The 16,754-nt window shown below is 42.0% G+C and overlaps 1 protein-coding gene across 12 annotated transcripts in view; it reads left to right on the top strand.

Moving 5' to 3' along the window:
• The first annotated feature begins 4,722 nt into the window (after nt 1-4,722).
• Nucleotides 4,723-16,754, top strand: part of kiaa1109 (KIAA1109 ortholog) — a 140,672-nt gene continuing 128,640 nt past the window's right edge. For all 12 annotated transcript variants that reach the window (XM_075447490.1, XM_075447496.1, XM_075447493.1 and 9 more), the window contains exons 1-5: nt 4,723-4,881; nt 13,048-13,177; nt 14,499-14,615; nt 16,258-16,336; nt 16,451-16,515. In XM_075447490.1, coding sequence (XP_075303605.1) covers nt 13,078-13,177; nt 14,499-14,615; nt 16,258-16,336; nt 16,451-16,515 — 361 coding nt within the window. In that variant the 5' untranslated portion in view covers nt 4,723-4,881; nt 13,048-13,077. The remainder of the gene's footprint in view (nt 4,882-13,047; nt 13,178-14,498; nt 14,616-16,257; nt 16,337-16,450; nt 16,516-16,754) is intronic.

The raw sequence follows: 16,754 nt of genomic DNA, 5'->3' as shown, positions 1-16,754 counted from the left end.
ATGTTAAAGGTTAAAGGTCACCCCAAGGTCAGAAACCCAAAGAGCTACATCTCAGACTCTGCAGGCCTCAGTTAGCATGTTAAAGGTTAAAGGTCACCCCAAGGTCAGAAACCCAAAGAGCTACATCTCAGACTCTGCAGGCCTCAGTCAGCATGTTAAAGGTTAAAGGTCACCCCAAGGTCAGAAACCCAAGAGCTACATCTCAGACTCTGCAGGCCTCAGTCAGCATGTTAAAGGTTAAAGGTCACCCCAAGGTCAGAAACCCAAAGAGCTACATCTCAGACTCTGCAGGCCTCAGTTAGCATGTTAAAGGTTAAAGGTCACCCCAAGGTCAGAAACCCAAAGAGCTACATCTCAGACTCTGCAGGCCTCAGTTAGCATGTTAAAGGTTAAAGGTCACCCCAAGGTCAGAAACCCAAAGAGCTACATCTCAGACTCTACAGGCCTCAGTTAGCATGTTAAAGGTTAAAGGTCACCCCAAGGTCAGAAACCCAAGAGCTACATCTCAGACTCTGCGGGCCTCAGTTAGCATGTTAAAGGTTAAAGGTCATGACAGCACAGTTAGAAACAGACTGAACAGGTGTGGCTTGTGTGGAAGGGCTGCAGGAGAAAGCCTCTTCTCTCTAAAAAGAACATGGCAGCACAGCTTAGGTTTGCAAAGCTGCATCTGAACAAACCACAAGACTTCTGGAACAATGTCCTTTGGACAGAGCAGACCAAAGCGGAGATGTTTGCTCATAATGCACAGCAGCACGTTTGGAGGAAACCAAACACAGCACATCAGCACAAACACAAACACAGCAGCAGATCTACAGCAGAATGTGTGAAAATGAGAAGAATCGAGGTGTTGCAACGGTCCAGTCAGAGTCCAGAGCTCAGCCTGACTGAGATGCTGTGCACTGGAAAAAATGCCCCTCCAAAAATAAGTAAGAAAACCAACAAATAAAAGACGTTTTTTGCTTGAAATAAGCAAAATAAATCTGCCAATGGAACTAGTGAAAATCGGCTTGTCAAGATTTCTTGAAATAAAATGTGATATTTAGGACTTTTGAGTTAAAAGTGATCTCGAAATTAGCTTAAAAACCTCTTCAAATGTAAAAAAAAAAGCTTGTTTCATATGATATGCGACTCAAAACAATTTGTTTTCAAGACTTTTTCATTTAACAAGATATTCCAGATGTATTGTCTCCAAACAAGTCCCTATATCTGGCTGAAATGGTACTTGTTAGGCAGTTGTGTCTTATATTAAGTGTAATGAGATATTTTGACTAGAAATGAGACAGATATACTTGGTAACAACATCTGTGAGAAGTCTGCTTCTCCTGAAGCATGTGCATGAAAAGGCAACTTTAGGAGCTCGGCCTGTCTATAACTGCCTCCAGCCAGAATGCAATTACATGTCCTCTGGGGGGCCTTGAAGTGCTACATATTTAAAACGAGATGAGAATGAAGCAAAGTGAAGGAGTTGTTAATTACTAACAGAACATCTATAAGGAATACATCAAGGACGTCCTTCAGGAGTTTAGCTGAAGAAATATTCACAAGGCTGGAAAACAAATCAAGTTTAGCTGCAGATGCTTTTCAGGCCACAGCTAAAATAGGCTGGTCTGCAGGGGGGGGACTTTGCTGAGCATAATAATGTCTTCTGTTCATCAGAGCTCAGAGAGGAGAACGCCTGGACCTGCGCAGCGTTTTCTGCTGCCGGCACGTTGAATTGTTCCTGAACACGGTGACGGTTCCTCAGGAGAAGAAGCAGGACTCAAAGAGAGGACAAAAAGTTCAAAGTGTGATGGAGGACAGATGGTGGAGGGAGGTCGTACACTGAGAGACGGTCAGTGTGATACAGAAGCAGAGAAGGGCAAGAAGAAAGGAAAGGAAAGGAAAGGAAAGGAAAGGAAAGGAAAGGAAAGGAAAGGAAAGGAAAGGAAAGGGAAGGAAAGGGAAGGAAAGGAAAGGAAACAAAAGAAAAGGAAAGGAAAGGAAACAAAAGGAAAGGAAAGGAAAGGAAAGGAAAGGAAAGGAAAGGAAACAAAAGAAAAGGAAAGGAAAGGAAACAAAAGGAAAGGAAAGGAAAGGAAAGGAAAGGAAAGGAAAGGAAAGGAAAGGGAAGGAAAGGAAAGGAAACAAAAGAAAAGGAAAGGAAAGGAAACAAAAGGAAAGGAAAGGAAAGGAAAGGAAAGAGAAGGAAAAGAAAAGAAAGAGAAGGAAAGAGAAGGAAAGAGAAGGAAAGGAAACAAAAGGAAAGGAAAGGAAAGGAAAGGAAAGGAAAGGAAAGGAAAGGAAAGGAAAGGGAAGGAAAGGAAAGGAAACAAAAGAAAAGGAAAGGAAAGGAAACAAAAGGAAAGGAAAGGAAAGGAAAGGAAAGGAAAGGAAAGGAAAGGGAAGGAAAGGAAAGGAAACAAAAGAAAAGGAAAGGAAAGGAAACAAAAGGAAAGGAAAGGAAAGGAAACAAAAGAAAAGGAAAGGAAAGGAAACAAAAGGAAAGGAAAGGAAAGGAAAGGAAAGGAAACAAAAGAAAAGGAAAGGAAAGGAAACAAAAGGAAAGGAAAGGAAAGGAAAGGAAACAAAAGAAAAGGAAACAAAAGGAAAGGAAAGGAAAGGAAACAAGAAAAAGAAAGGAAAGGAAAGGAAAGGAAAGGAAACAAAAGAAAAGGAAAGGAAAGGAAACAAGAAAAAGAAAGGAAAGGAAAGGAAAGGAAAGGAAACAAAAGAAAAGGAAAGGAAAGGAAACAAAAGGAAAGGAAACAAAAGGAAAGGAAAGGAAAGGAAACAAAAGGAAAGGAAAGGAAAGGAAAGTAAAGGAAAGGAAAGGAAAGGAAAGGAAAGGGAAGGGAAGGAAACAAAAGGAAAGGAAAGGAAAGGAAAGGAAAGGAAAGGAAAGGAAAGGAAAGGAAAGGAAAGGAAAGGAAAGAAAAGGAAAGGAAAGGAAAAACAAAAAGAAATGAAAGAGAAGAGAAGGAAAGGAAATGAACCAAGGAAAGGAAACAAAAGGAAAGGAAAAGAAAGGAAAGGAAAAGACACAAAAGGAAAGGAAAGGAAAGGAAAAGAAAAGAAAGGAAAGGAAAAGAAACAAAAGGAAAGGAAAGGAAACAAAAGGAAAGGAAAGGAAAGGAAACAAAAGGAAAAGAAAGGAAACAAAAGGAAAGGAAAGAAAAAGAAAGGAAAGGAAAGGAAAGGAAAAGAAAGGAAACAAAAGGAAAGGAAAGAAAAAGAAAGGAAAGGAAAAGAAAGGAAAGGAAAGGAAAGGAAAGGAAAAGAAAGGAAAGGAAAGGAAAGGAAAGGAAAAGAAAGGAAAGGAAAAGAAAGGAAAGGAAAGGAAAGGAAAAGAAAGGAAAGGAAAAGAAAGGAAAGGAAAGGAAAGGAAAGGAAAAGAAAGGAAAGGAAAGGAAAAGAAAGGAAACAAAAGGAAATAAAAGGAAAAGAAAAGAAAGGAAAGGAAAGGAAAAGAAACAAAAGGAAAGGAAAGGAAACAAAAGGAAAAGAAAGGAAACAAAAGGAAAGGAAAGAAAAAGAAAGGAAAGGAAAGGAAAGGAAAAGAAAGGAAACAAAAGGAAAGGAAAGAAAAAGAAAGGAAAGGAAAAGAAAGGAAAGGAAAGGAAAGGAAAGGAAAAGAAAGGAAAGGAAAGGAAAGGAAAGGAAAAGAAAGGAAAGGAAAAGAAAGGAAAGGAAAGGAAAGGAAAAGAAAGGAAAGGAAAGGAAAGGAAAGGAAAAGAAAGGAAAGGAAAGGAAAGGAAAGGAAAAGAAAGGAAAGGAAAAGAAAGGAAACAAAAGGAAAGGAAAGAAAAAGAAAGGAAAGGAAAGGAAAAGAAAGGAAAGGAAAGGAAACAAAAGGAAAGGAAAGAAAAAGAAAGGAAAGGAAAGGAAAAGAAAAGAAAGGAAAGGAAAGGAAAGGAAACAAAAGGAAAAGAAAGGAAACAAAAGGAAAGGAAAGAAAAAGAAACAAAAGGAAAGGAAAATAAATGAAAGGAAAAACAAAAAGAAAGGAAAGAGAAGTAAAGGAAATAGCCACTGATAGGACTTCTCGGTATCAGCCACTTCTTCAGTCTGTCGCTGGTCCAGGAATGGGCTGAAATCCCTGGGTTCACTCAGCAGCATGATAGTAGCTCTGATGCTGACTAACCCAGCCTTTCCACTTCCACTAAGTGTGCAGCAATATGATCTGTTTTCATAGATTTTCTTCTATAATTATGTATTTTTGTATTTGTGAATTTTCTTTGAGCAGGTCCTCCTTTTGTTTTTGTGTGTGGAGAATATTTTGACCCTCTGGTCATAATAAACATACTACTGAGATGTCACCAGCCATTACACTCTACTTTCTGTTTCAATGTGACAGCAGAAAACTACAAATATAAAATAAACCTAAAACAAGCTGAATCTGGATCCTTGGTTAACACATTCACCCACTAAACCTTTAGCTGCTATGTTAATTCACATTTTGTAAATAATTGTATTTGTTGCAAAACAAAGTTACACTATTTTTGTAGAAAATATTATGTTGTTGTTGGACTCCAAGAGATTTTATGACGTCTGAAAGTTGTTTTTCTGTTGTGGAATTGAGTCATATCAAAACAGCGCTCCGTAAATCCTACCGCTTTGACAACTTTCGCGCTGATAGGTGGAAAAACCTGTCAATCAAGCATGGGCGGAGCCACACACACACAGTGTTCTGTAATTGGTCAGTTTCCGACTCGCCGTTTATCCTTATTGGTCAACTCGCTGACTGCTCTCGATAGAATAAGGAAGAGATGTTAACTGGCCGTCTGCCATGTAAATATTGAACATAGGATGCTAGCTGTACCTGTGTCCGAAACGACAAAGGGGCAGCAACTCGTTCATAACTGGAGCAAAGATGAAACCGCCCGCTTTATTGGAGATATTAAGGTATTTCACAAGCAGTGACTGAGTTGTTTTCATTTTACTATAAAAGATAAGTCATAGGGTGCGGCCTAGCTATCGTTAGCTCGCTATGCTAACGTTAGCGCTAACGCTATTGTAAGCGACTAGCTTACTTATTCTGTTATAATTAAACTGAAAGTTAATGAGCACAGACGCAGGCTTGTGGTTGCGGACGGCTGGCAGCCTCTTGTAGTGGTGTCATTAAGTGAAACTCATTAATCAGGAAACTGAACGTCTTTGCAGCTCATGCTGAGAGGATGAGTGCAGGAAATGACTAAAAACTTGGGATTAGGTGAGTTATTTTACACATGTCTCTGGATTCCGGATTGCCTTTTTTAGGTCAATGAAAGTGTTCATTTAGAAAACACCTGACCGTGTTGATTTTGATCTCAACACGTAGTATTCTGTCTGGTGATCTGTAGACAAGCTTTAAGCTTGCATGCATTTATTTGGGTTTTATATTTACACTACAGCTGTTTCACTGGAGCTCTTAATGTGTATATTTGTGTTGTTTTGTCGCAAATGCTTGTAAATAGATAAACAAACTTGCTCTTCAAGTTTGTTGCAAGGTGCAGAGATTTGTGTGGTCGGCGTAGCATCCGTGTTGGCTGGTTTGTGGTCTCCAGCTGCTCATAAAGTGCACCTCAGAGCTGTGTTTATGTGGGTATTTGTGAACCAAAACTAGAAGACGCTGAGGTTCCTGGTATCTGTGGTGAGTCGCTGAAACCTCTGCTGCAGCTGGAATGGCAGATCTGAACTTGCATTTCAGGAATGGACTGAAGCGCAGGAGGCTGTTGGAGCACATTTAACTCGAAGTAAACAAGCACTTTCCACCTTCCTAATTTTCCAAAGTAATCCAACTCAAAAGCCACAACCAGAGGGGATTATCATCTCACACGTTATACGGAAACCTGTCCATCTCGTGTTAAATCACTCCAGCTGGATCTAACAGGGTAATAAACACTTGTGTGTTTCTTAAATGTGTCTTTGCAAAGCGGATATTGAGAAAGTGTGGTTTCTGTAAGAGGAAGGGTTCGCTTTGGGTACATCTCAGTGGTTTTTGCAGCTCACGTCATTTGAGGTGGATTAGTTGCGGATTTGTGTTTGTGTGTGTATAGTATTCAGGCTTTTCACTCCTAAGTATGGGCCGGCTGAGGTCGCAGCACACACATACACACACACACACACACACCACATGCAAACAATATTAATCCTCCTGCGGAGGCAAAGTTCACTTCACCTTTTGCAGCCACCAACCCCACCACGTGTGAAATATATATGCACTATTATTGCCAAAAGTGTTCATCTATCTAATTCAGTTCAGGTGTTCCAATCACTTCCCTGGCCTCAGGTGTTTAAATCCAAGCACCGAGACAGGCAGACTGCTTCTGCAAGAATCTGTGAAAGACTTGGAGGAGCTCAGTGAATTCCTGCGTGATAGGATGGTGTAACAAGTCCAGGCGTGAAACTTCCTCGCTGCTAAATGTTCCAGAGTCAGCTGTCAGCGGTGTTATAACAGAGTGGAAGTGATTGGGAACGACAGCAGCTCGGCCACGAAGTGTTCGGCCAGGTTAAAGATGACAGAGCGGGGTCAGAGGATGCTGAGGCTCATAGTGCGCAGAGGTCGCAAACTTTCTGCAGAGTCTGTCGCTGCAGACCTCCAAACTTCATGTTAGCTTCAGATTAGCTCAAGAACAGTGCGTAGAGAGCTTCATGGAATGGATTTCCATGGCAACTGTATCCAAGCCATACATCACCAAGTGCGATGCAAAGCGTCGGATGCAGCGGTGTAAAGCAAGTCTCACTGCATTGTGCCAAAGTGTAAAGTTTGGTGGAGGGAGGATTATGGTGTGGGGTTGTTGTTCAGGAGCTGGGCTCGGCCCCTTAGTTTCAGTGAAAGGAACTCTGAATGCTTCAGCCGACCAAGAGATGTTGGACCATTTCATGCTCCCAACTCTGTGGAAACAGTTTGGGAAACAGTTTGTGGAAACAGTTTGGGGGAAACAGTTTGGGGGAAACAGTTTGGGGGAAACAGTTTGTGGAAACAGTTTGTGGAAACAGTTTGGGGGAAACAGTTTGTGGAAACAGTTTGGGGAAACAGTTTGGGGGAAACAGTTTGGGGGAAACAGTTTGTGGAAACAGTTTGTGGAAACAGTTTGGGGGAAACAGTTTGGGGGAACAGTTGGGGGAAACAGTTTGGGGGAAACAGTTTGGGGGAAACAGTTTGGGGAAACAGTTTGGGGGAAACAGTTTGGGGGAAACAGTTTGGGGGAAACAGTTTGGGGAAACAGTTTGGGGGAAACAGTTTGGGGGAACAGTTTGTGGGAAACAGTTTGTGGAAACAGTTTGGGGAAACAGTTTGTGGGAAACAGTTTGTGGAAACAGTTTGGGGAAACAGTTTGTGGAAACAGTTTGTGGAAACAGTTTGTGGAAACAGTTTGTGGAAACAGTTTGGGGGAAACAGTTTGGGGGAAACAGTTTGGGGAAACAGTTTGGGGGAAACAGTTTGGGGGAAACAGTTTGGGGAAACAGTTTGGGGGAAACAGTTTGTGGGAAACAGTTTGTGGGAAACAGTTTGGGGAAACAGTTTGGGGGAAACAGTTTGTGGGAAACAGTTTGTGGGAAACAGTTTGGGGAAACAGTTTGTGGGAAACAGTTTGTGGAAACAGTTTGTGGAAACAGTTTGGGGGAAACAGTTTGGGGGAAACAGTTTGGGGAAACAGTTTGGGGGAAACAGTTTGTGGGAAACAGTTTGTGGAAACAGTTTGTGGAAACAGTTTGGGGGAAACAGTTTGGGGGAAACAGTTTGGGGAAACAGTTTGGGGGAAACAGTTTGGGGGAAACAGTTTGTGGAAACAGTTTGTGGGAAACAGTTTGGGGAAACAGTTTGGGAAACAGTTTGTGGAAACAGTTTGGGGAAACAGTTTGTGGAAACAGTTTGTGGAAACAGTTTGGGGAAACAGTTTGAGGAAACAGTTTGGGGGAAACAGTTTGTGGAAACAGTTTGTGGAAACAGTTTGGGGAAACAGTTTGGGGAAACAGTTTGGGAAACAGTTTGTGGAAACAGTTTGGGGAAACAGTTTGGGGGAAACAGTTTGGGGAAACAGTTTGGGGGAAACAGTTTGGGGGAAACAGTTTGGGGAAACAGTTTGTGGGAAACAGTTTGGGGGAAACAGTTTGTGGGAAACAGTTTGGGGGAAACAGTTTGTGGAAACAGTTTGGGAAACAGTTTGTGGAAACAGTTTTGTGGAAACAGTTTGGGGAAACAGTTTGTGGAAACAGTTTGGGGAAACAGTTTGTGGGAAACAGTTTGTGGAAACAGTTTGTGGAAACAGTTTGTGGAAACAGTTTGGGGAAACAGTTTGGGGAAACAGTTTGGGGAAACAGTTTGTGGAAACAGTTTGGGGGAAACAGTTTGTGGAAACAGTTTGGGGGAAACAGTTTGGGGAAACAGTTTGGGGAAACAGTTTGGGGGAAACAGTTTGTGGAAACAGTTTGTGGAAACAGTTTGGGGAAACAGTTTGTGGAAACAGTTTGTGGGAAACAGTTTGTGGAAACAGTTTGTGGAAACAGTTTGTGGAAACAGTTTGGGGAAACAGTTTGGGGAAACAGTTTGGGGAAACAGTTTGTGGAAACAGTTTGGGGGAAACAGTTTGTGGAAACAGTTTGGGGAAACAGTTTGTGGAAACAGTTTGTGGGAAACAGTTTGTGGAAACAGTTTGGGGAAACAGTTTGGGGAACAGTTTGTGAAACAGTTTGTGGAAACAGTTTGTGGAAACAGTTTGTGGGAAACAGTTTGTGGGAAACAGTTTGTGGAAACAGTTTGGGGAAACAGTTTGTGGGAAACAGTTTGTGGAAACAGTTTGGGGGAAACAGTTTGTGGAAACAGTTTGGGGGAAACAGTTTGGGGAAACAGTTTGGGGAAACAGTTTGGGGGAAACAGTTTGTGGAAACAGTTTGTGGAAACAGTTTGTGGAAACAGTTTGTGGAAACAGTTTGTGGGAAACAGTTTGGGGAAACAGTTTGTGGGAAACAGTTTGGGGAAACAGTTTGTGGGAAACAGTTTGTGGAAACAGTTTGGGGGAAACAGTTTGGGGAAACAGTTGGGGGAAACAGTTTGGGGGAAACAGTTTGTGGGAAACAGTTTGTGGAAACAGTTTGGGGAAACAGTTTGTGGGAAACAGTTTGTGGAAACAGTTTGGGGGAAACAGTTTGGGGAAACAGTTGGGGGAAACAGTTTGGGGGAAACAGTTTGTGGAAACAGTTTGTGGAAACAGTTTGTGGAAACAGTTTGTGGAAACAGTTTGTGGAAACAGTTTGTGGAAACAGTTTGTGGGAAACAGTTTGGGGAAACAGTTTGTGGGAAACAGTTTGTGGAAACAGTTTGGGGAAACAGTTTGTGGAAACAGTTTGTGGGAAACAGTTTGTGGAAACAGTTTGTGGAAACAGTTTGTGGAAACAGTTTGGGGGAAACAGTTTGTGAAACAGTTTGGGGGAAACAGTTTGTGGAAACAGTTTGGGGAAACAGTTTGTGGAAACAGTTTGGGGGAAACAGTTTGTGAAACAGTTTGGGGGAAACAGTTTGTGAAACAGTTTGTGGAAACAGTTTGGGGAAACAGTTTGTGGGAAACAGTTTGTGGAAACAGTTTGTGGGAAACAGTTTGTGGAAACAGTTTGTGGAAACAGTTTGTGGGAACAGTTTGGGGAAACAGTTTGTGGGAAACAGTTTGTGGGAACAGTTTGGGGAAACAGTTTGGGGAAACAGTTTGTGGGAAACAGTTTGTGGAAACAGTTTGAGGAAACAGTTTGTGGGAAACAGTTTGTGGGAACAGTTTGGGGAAACAGTTTGTGGGAAACAGTTTGTGGGAACAGTTTGGGGAAACAGTTTGGGGAAACAGTTTGTGGGAAACAGTTTGTGGAAACAGTTTGGGGAAACAGTTTGGGGAAACAGTTTGTGGGAAACAGTTTGGGGAAACAGTTTGGGGAAACAGTTTGTGGGAAACAGTTTGGGAAACAGTTTGTGGGAAACAGTTTGGGGAAACAGTTTGTGGGAAACAGTTTGTGGAAACAGTTTGAGGAAACAGTTTGTGGGAAACAGTTTGTGGAAACAGTTTGTGGGAAACAGTTTGTGGGAACAGTTTGGGGAAACAGTTTGGGGAAACAGTTTGTGGGAAACAGTTTGGGGAAACAGTTTGGGGAAACAGTTTGGGGAAACAGTTTGTGGGAAACAGTTTGTGGAAACAGTTTGGGGAAACAGTTTGTGGGAAACAGTTTGGGGAAACAGTTTGTGGGAAACAGTTTGTGGAAACAGTTTGGGGAAACAGTTTGGGGAAACAGTTTGGGGAAACAGTTTGGGGAAACAGTTTGGGGAAACAGTTTGTGGGAAACAGTTTGTGGAAACAGTTTGTGGGAAACAGTTTGTGGGAACAGTTTGGGGAAACAGTTTGGGGAAACAGTTTGTGGGAAACAGTTTGTGGAAACAGTTTGGGGAAACAGTTTGGGGAAACAGTTTGTGGGAAACAGTTTGTGGAAACAGTTTGTGGGAAACAGTTTGTGGAAACAGTTTGGGGAAACAGTTTGGGGAAACAGTTTGGGGAAACAGTTTGTGGAAACAGTTTGTGGAAACAGTTTGTGGGAAACAGTTTGGGGAAACAGTTTGGGGAAACAGTTTGGGGAAACAGTTTGGGGAAACAGTTTGGGGAAACAGTTTGTGGAAACAGTTTGTGGAAACAGTTTGTGGGAAACAGTTTGTGGAAACAGTTTGTGGGAAACAGTTTGTGGAAACAGTTTGGGGAAACAGTTTGGGGAAACAGTTTGTGGGAAACAGTTTGTGGGAAACAGTTTGTGGAAACAGTTTGGGGAAACAGTTTGGGGGAAACAGTTTGGGGAAACAGTTTGTGGAAACAGTTTGTGGAAACAGTTTGTGGAAACAGTTTGGGGGAAACAGTTTGTGGAAACAGTTTGTGGAAACAGTTTGTGGAAACAGTTTGGGGGAAACAGTTTGGGAAACAGTTTGGGAAACAGTTTGGGGAAGCACAAAGCAAGGTCCATAAAGACATGGATGAGCCAGTTTGGTGTGGAAGAACCTGACCGGCCTGCTCAGAGTCCTGACCTCCACCTGATAGAACACCTTTGGGATGAATCAGAGCGGAGACTGTGAGCCTGACCTTCTGTCCAACATCAGTCTGACCTCACAAATGGGTCTAAAACTCCCATAAACACTCCTAAACCTCATGGAAAGCTTTCCCAGAAGAGTTGAAGCTGTTACAGCTGCAAAGGGTGGGCCGACGTCATGTTAAACCCTCTGGATTAAGGATGGGATGTTACTGAAATTGATGCAGATGAGTGAATACTTTTGGTAATATAATGTATATATGATGCTGTGTTATGTGTACCGCTGTAAGCCTGCTGCTGCTGCACAGCGTGCTGTTTGTACAGTTAGGTTCAACACTTTGAACACGACACGTTTCTCTCATACTTAAAGCAACATTTCCTTTTTATTTCCCCTCTTATAGTTTTAAATGAAACTAGAAAAAGGACTGGAGGTGTAACTCTGAGCAGCTTGCCTGGTCGGTGCTTTGTGGCGACACATTTCAGTCGTGTCACCAGACTTTCTTTCTGCCACTTAAGAGTCTTTCTGTTCCCGTCCTGCATGCACTTCTCTTTTTAGCCGTGTCGACAGACTTTAAAGATGTCCCGGTCAGGAACTGAGCAAAAACTTGATGTTTCTGCAGAGAGTGACGATGTTTGCTCATGTTTAGGCATCTTTCTGGGTAGTTCTGTGAAATGGAAGCATCACAACGACTGTTTCTGTGGTTAAAAATGGCTCAAAGATTCTCAAAGTCTCCTTTTATCACGCAGTTCTGCAAAGTCTCAGCCTGGTTTGGCTCTCTGTCTGTACACAACATCGAGGAACTGGTGAAACCAGCAGCCACATTCGCAGTCCCTCCACTCCTTATATGACAGTATTGAATATGAATATGAATTATTGCCACCTGGGGGCCATCAAATAGGAGAGAAATGGCTTCAAACTGTCGTTTCTTCCAGCTTCTGTAACACTGCTGAACAAACGTGCCCTTAAACGGGTCACTCGTGTGTTTTCTGTCCTTTTATGGTCGCTTTCCTTTTCCTTTTGTTGTGTTTTTATCAGTGCTTTGTGTGTGTGTTGTTGAATTATTTAGTCTGTGTGTGTGTTTCATAGTCGGACGGCGTAGCTTCGTTCACCTCGACATCAGAAAGTTATATTCCGGGATGTGTGCGACAGATTGGCAGCTGTTTCTGGCACCGTTTCATCTTCTCCCCCCCCCAGCAGTGAGATGTTTGTGATGCCAGCAGTCGTAGCTCAAACCCAAAGATGTAGTTGTGTCAGTTTCCTGAATTTTCTGCTCGTCGTCAGCTTCGTTTAGACGCTAATAGGCAAACATCTGATGTTGAGTTTAATGTCGTGGATGGAAGAAATGGTCGATCGGTCCTCCTAAAGGTGAAATGATCTTTACCTTCTTTAACTTTCAGAAATCGGTTCATCTGCTCCTCACTGAGTCGTTTAAAACCACAGAAATCTTCATCAGACCTGTGCTTTATCCAGATTTACGTCTCCAATGGCGATAAGAAAGTCCAGCACATGCTAACAGGCTAAGAACAGGCTAAGAACATGCTAAGAACATGCTAAGAACATGCTAAGAACATGCTAAGCGAGCGTCAGGTGCCCACAGACCTTCATTCGTTAGATGTTTGTGGATATTTTTCTCCTCGGGGCGTTTGCAGAATAAATGACGGCTCCAGTGGGTTCAACGATCGATTTTTCTGTGTTCAGCAGATGTTTATTGATCAACTTAATTGGAATCTGAACACTTATTTAACTTGTTTGCATGTTTTTCACATGTTAGGATAAAACCTTTGTTAGTAATAGCTTCACCTGAATCTCTTTTTCCAACTTTTTTTTTGACATAATCACATTTTAACAGTCGTTTTGATCCATTAGAATCATTTGAAATGCTGTTTTGTTTTTTTTTTGCCTCGTAGTGACACCCTTTCCTTAGAGACAGCGTCGACTTTTCAGGGGAAAAAGCTTTTATTTCCTCCTGTTTTTTGTTTTTTTTTTGCTTTTCACTTCCTGAATTTGCTCTTTCTCTGACATTTCACCGTCTCCAGTTTTAGACATCAAGCTCGGAGCCTGTAGCCATGGATGGGCATGGTGCCAAAAACAACACCTTCCCCACCTTTGAGGATCTGGATGACTTCCTTAACAAACACAACTCAAACTTCATCTGGCTGCTCGTTGGTAAGAGATGCTCAGCTGATTTATAGTTGAATTAGCGAGATGAAGCTCTGACCTGGATGTTGTGCCACGGCCTTCGTGCTCATTAGAAATGTTTTTGGTCAGAAAGCAGCCAACGTCTGGCTCTTGGGTGTAATGTCAAATTGTTGAAGTATCCCTGAAGGTGACGGCCGTGACGGGGGTGAAACTGATGGTTGTTTCTTATTTTAAACCCGTCACTCTGACATCTTCGGTCCAGTCAAAAGCAGGAAACTAGGCTGATTATGTCAGAGTCATGACGACAGGGTAAAACCGAGTTTTAGCCCCTAACGACCTGCTGCACACACACTGTGAAAGGGCTTTAAATGCCTTGTTTTAGCAGGTGTTCCCCCCCCTTTAAAGCAGCCCGTTTAAGCCTGCTGCTTCTGGAGTAACAATGGGGACGAGGCGGCTCGTTACCAGCTGCTCAGCGGTGGCTGACGTGTTCATACCGACAGATTTAGTCGTTTTAAATGTGTTAAATTTTCTGAATTAAACAGAGTTTAGTCGCTCTGAGCAGGTCCGACTCTGGAGAACCAAGCCGGTTCCAGACAGCAGCAGCCCTAACTCTGAGCTTTAAGATGTAAAGGAGGATAAAAACGTTCCGATACGTCGAGTTTTTAATGAATATTCTTAGATTGAGGGATATTGTTCCAGTCAAAGTTTATTAAAACGATGTTTCAACAGGACAAAGTTGATGAATCCCTCACAGAATCTGACTGAGAAACCTGATAAAGACGGAGGAAATGCATTAAACCTGCTGATGCAGTAAAAGTTAAACCGGACCTGAAATAATAAACAGCTCCTTTAGAAAACTGAATGCATCACAAAGTGTAAAAGCAGAAAAAAAACAGCATTGAAAACATAAACGGAACCTTCCGAAAGCCAAAATCCAGGAGCGAAGAACTAAGGAAAGATAAAATAAAAGGAACTTCACAGATCAAATAAACAGAAATAACAATTACATGAAAATATAGATCAGAATAGAATAAAAACAAAAGTTAAACCAGCTAAAGTTTGTGAGTAGATACAGAAATAAGAAGCCAAACGTAAGTCTTAGTGTAGCTTTTAACAGCATTAAAAATCCAACCGTTACTCTGATCACTCACTGATGAGATCAATAACATGTTATATTCTTGTTTATTGTTGGTCCTGTGAGCTGTTCTGATGTCTAAGTTGTGTCTTTTTTACATTTGAGCTGTTTATTTCAGCAACTAGTGAAGGACTTTTAATAAAAACTGAGCCTCAACTCTTCTGAAAACCCGTTTTTACTGTCTGACATCACGTTGTTTTTTCCTCCTTTCAGCCACCATTCTGTCCTGTGGATGGATCATCTATTTAACTTATTACAACTCACGCAACATCGGCCTCATCCTCACGCTCATCCTCAACAGACTCTACAAGGATGGCTACATTCACATCGGTGCGTTTGTGAGGAGGGAGGACGGGGGGGGGGGGGTAACTCGGCCTGCTGAATATTTCATAACGTGCCTCAGAATGAACAGCAAAGTGCTTTTTGCAACATTAACTCTGCAGTTTTGTAGAATTTGGCTAATTTCTCCGTCCTTTAAAAGTAAAAAGCAACAAAAAGAAGCCAGCAGGTCAGTCTTTGTACTTTCCACAGATTCATATATATAATATTTATAGGGCAGGGCGAGTTAACTCGTTATTATCGCGTTAACGCATTACTTATTTAACGGCGATAAATGTTTTATCGCGCATAAATGCAGGTTTTATTTTTTTTTAATTCTTTAAAAAAAAAATGAAAATAATTAAATTATTTTAAAAAATCAATTTATGAGGGCTTTTGCACCTTTAATGGAAAGGTAAGTTCAGAGAGACAGGAAGCAGGGGGCAGAGAGAGGGGGAACGACACGCAGCACAGGACCGTCCAATGCAGGACTCGAACCGGGGCCAGCTGAACCCTCTACGCCACGGACCACCCCTGCTTTATTATATATTTTTTTTATTATTGTAAAAGTCTGTTGCTTACAGGCTTTTATTTTGTAAAAGTCTGTTGCTCACAGGCTTTTATTTTGTAAAAGTCTGTTGCTGTCTGCTGCTGTGGAACCGGAAAAGAAAGTAATCGGCAGATCCACCAAACATGGAGAAGGGTACGGAACTTTTACGCGGCCATTTTCATTTTAAAGTTCTTCCAGACGGCGGAGTCGACAGAACCAAAGTCATCTGTAAACTCTGCCAAGTTGAATTGTCTTCTCAGCGTAGTAGTTCCAGTCTAAAATATCACTTAAAGGCAAAACACACAACTGATAGCAGCAAGTCATTCAAGGAAACAGACAGTGGAGCGAGGCTTCTACATAAAAACTACAGAAAGATGCTGATGTTAAAAGTGTGTTTGCACAACAAATGTTATGGCACTTTCATTCATATGGCAGCACATTTAAAATAAAGCTAAATGCTAAAAGCTATACACTACTTTTGGATTTGGATTTTTGCGTACAAATGCGATTAATCGCGATTAATCAGGGATATCATGTGATTAATTAGATTAAACATTTGAATCGTTGCCCAGCCCTACATATTTATGAAGCATCATCAAACTTTTACGGCTTCCTGGCAGCGTGTCACCTGACCGACCGGCTGCTTTTTTTAATTATCATTGTGTGAAACGATTCGGACGGATTGTTACAGTTTTAATCTCATCTTTGCCGACACATTCGTGTTGAGGTGTCGAGCAGGTGGGAACACGCCTGCAGGCGCCCCGTCTCGTTCTTCAGGCAGAAAAACCCAAATATGACACACTGTCAGCTGGGCTGATGAAACGCGAGGCGCCGTCGCTCTCCTGGCGTGGGAATAATTTAAACCGAGGCAGACACGGTGCAAAGCAAAGGGAGATTAATGAGTGAAAAGCACTTAGTTTCTGACGGCTTCTCACCGACTTGTTGAATTAGATCCTAATAAAGACAAAACGGAGCGATTTGATATCAAAACAGCTTTCATGTTGATTGATTCTCTTGTGGAATATTTGATCGAACTGGTTTGATTCCCAACTGATTTCCAAATGTTGGTCAAATAAACGGTAACATTTGACTCTTTGTCCACAGGCTCCTTCTCCTTCTCTGTGCTTTCGGGCAAAGTCATGTTCAGAGATGTTTACCTCATCAACCAGGACATGTCTATCAGGTAATCTGACCCGCGCTCCTCCGCTCGCTTCGCTTTTGTCCGTCCTTTTGTCGTCTAATCGCTTTCCCCTCATGATGGAATCTGTCGTTTCCTTTTTGTCTCGGCCTGTCACAGGATACAGGACGGCTTCCTCATATTTCGTTGGTGGAAAATGTTTGACCCAAAACAGAAGCAGCACGGTGAGGAAACCGGAGCCGATTCAAATGTTTTAATGTCGGATAAACCCCTCAGTTTCCTGTACGAGAGGTGGAAAACAGACGTCTTTTTAGATGGACGTGTTGTGGAGGGAAACATTTACCTTTAGAACCAGACAAATAAACCAGTCCATGCTTCATTTGTCCTGGCAGAATGTGTGTTCCTCCCACGAAGTGGCAGGTTAGATTTGGACCCTTTCGAACTAAAATCAGCTGCCTAAACA

The sequence above is a fragment of the Odontesthes bonariensis genome, chromosome 17, assembly GCF_027942865.1.
Source record: "Odontesthes bonariensis isolate fOdoBon6 chromosome 17, fOdoBon6.hap1, whole genome shotgun sequence".
NCBI classification, from domain to species: Eukaryota; Metazoa; Chordata; class Actinopteri; order Atheriniformes; family Atherinopsidae; genus Odontesthes; species Odontesthes bonariensis.
This window is presented reverse-complemented; position numbering and strand designations above follow the sequence as displayed.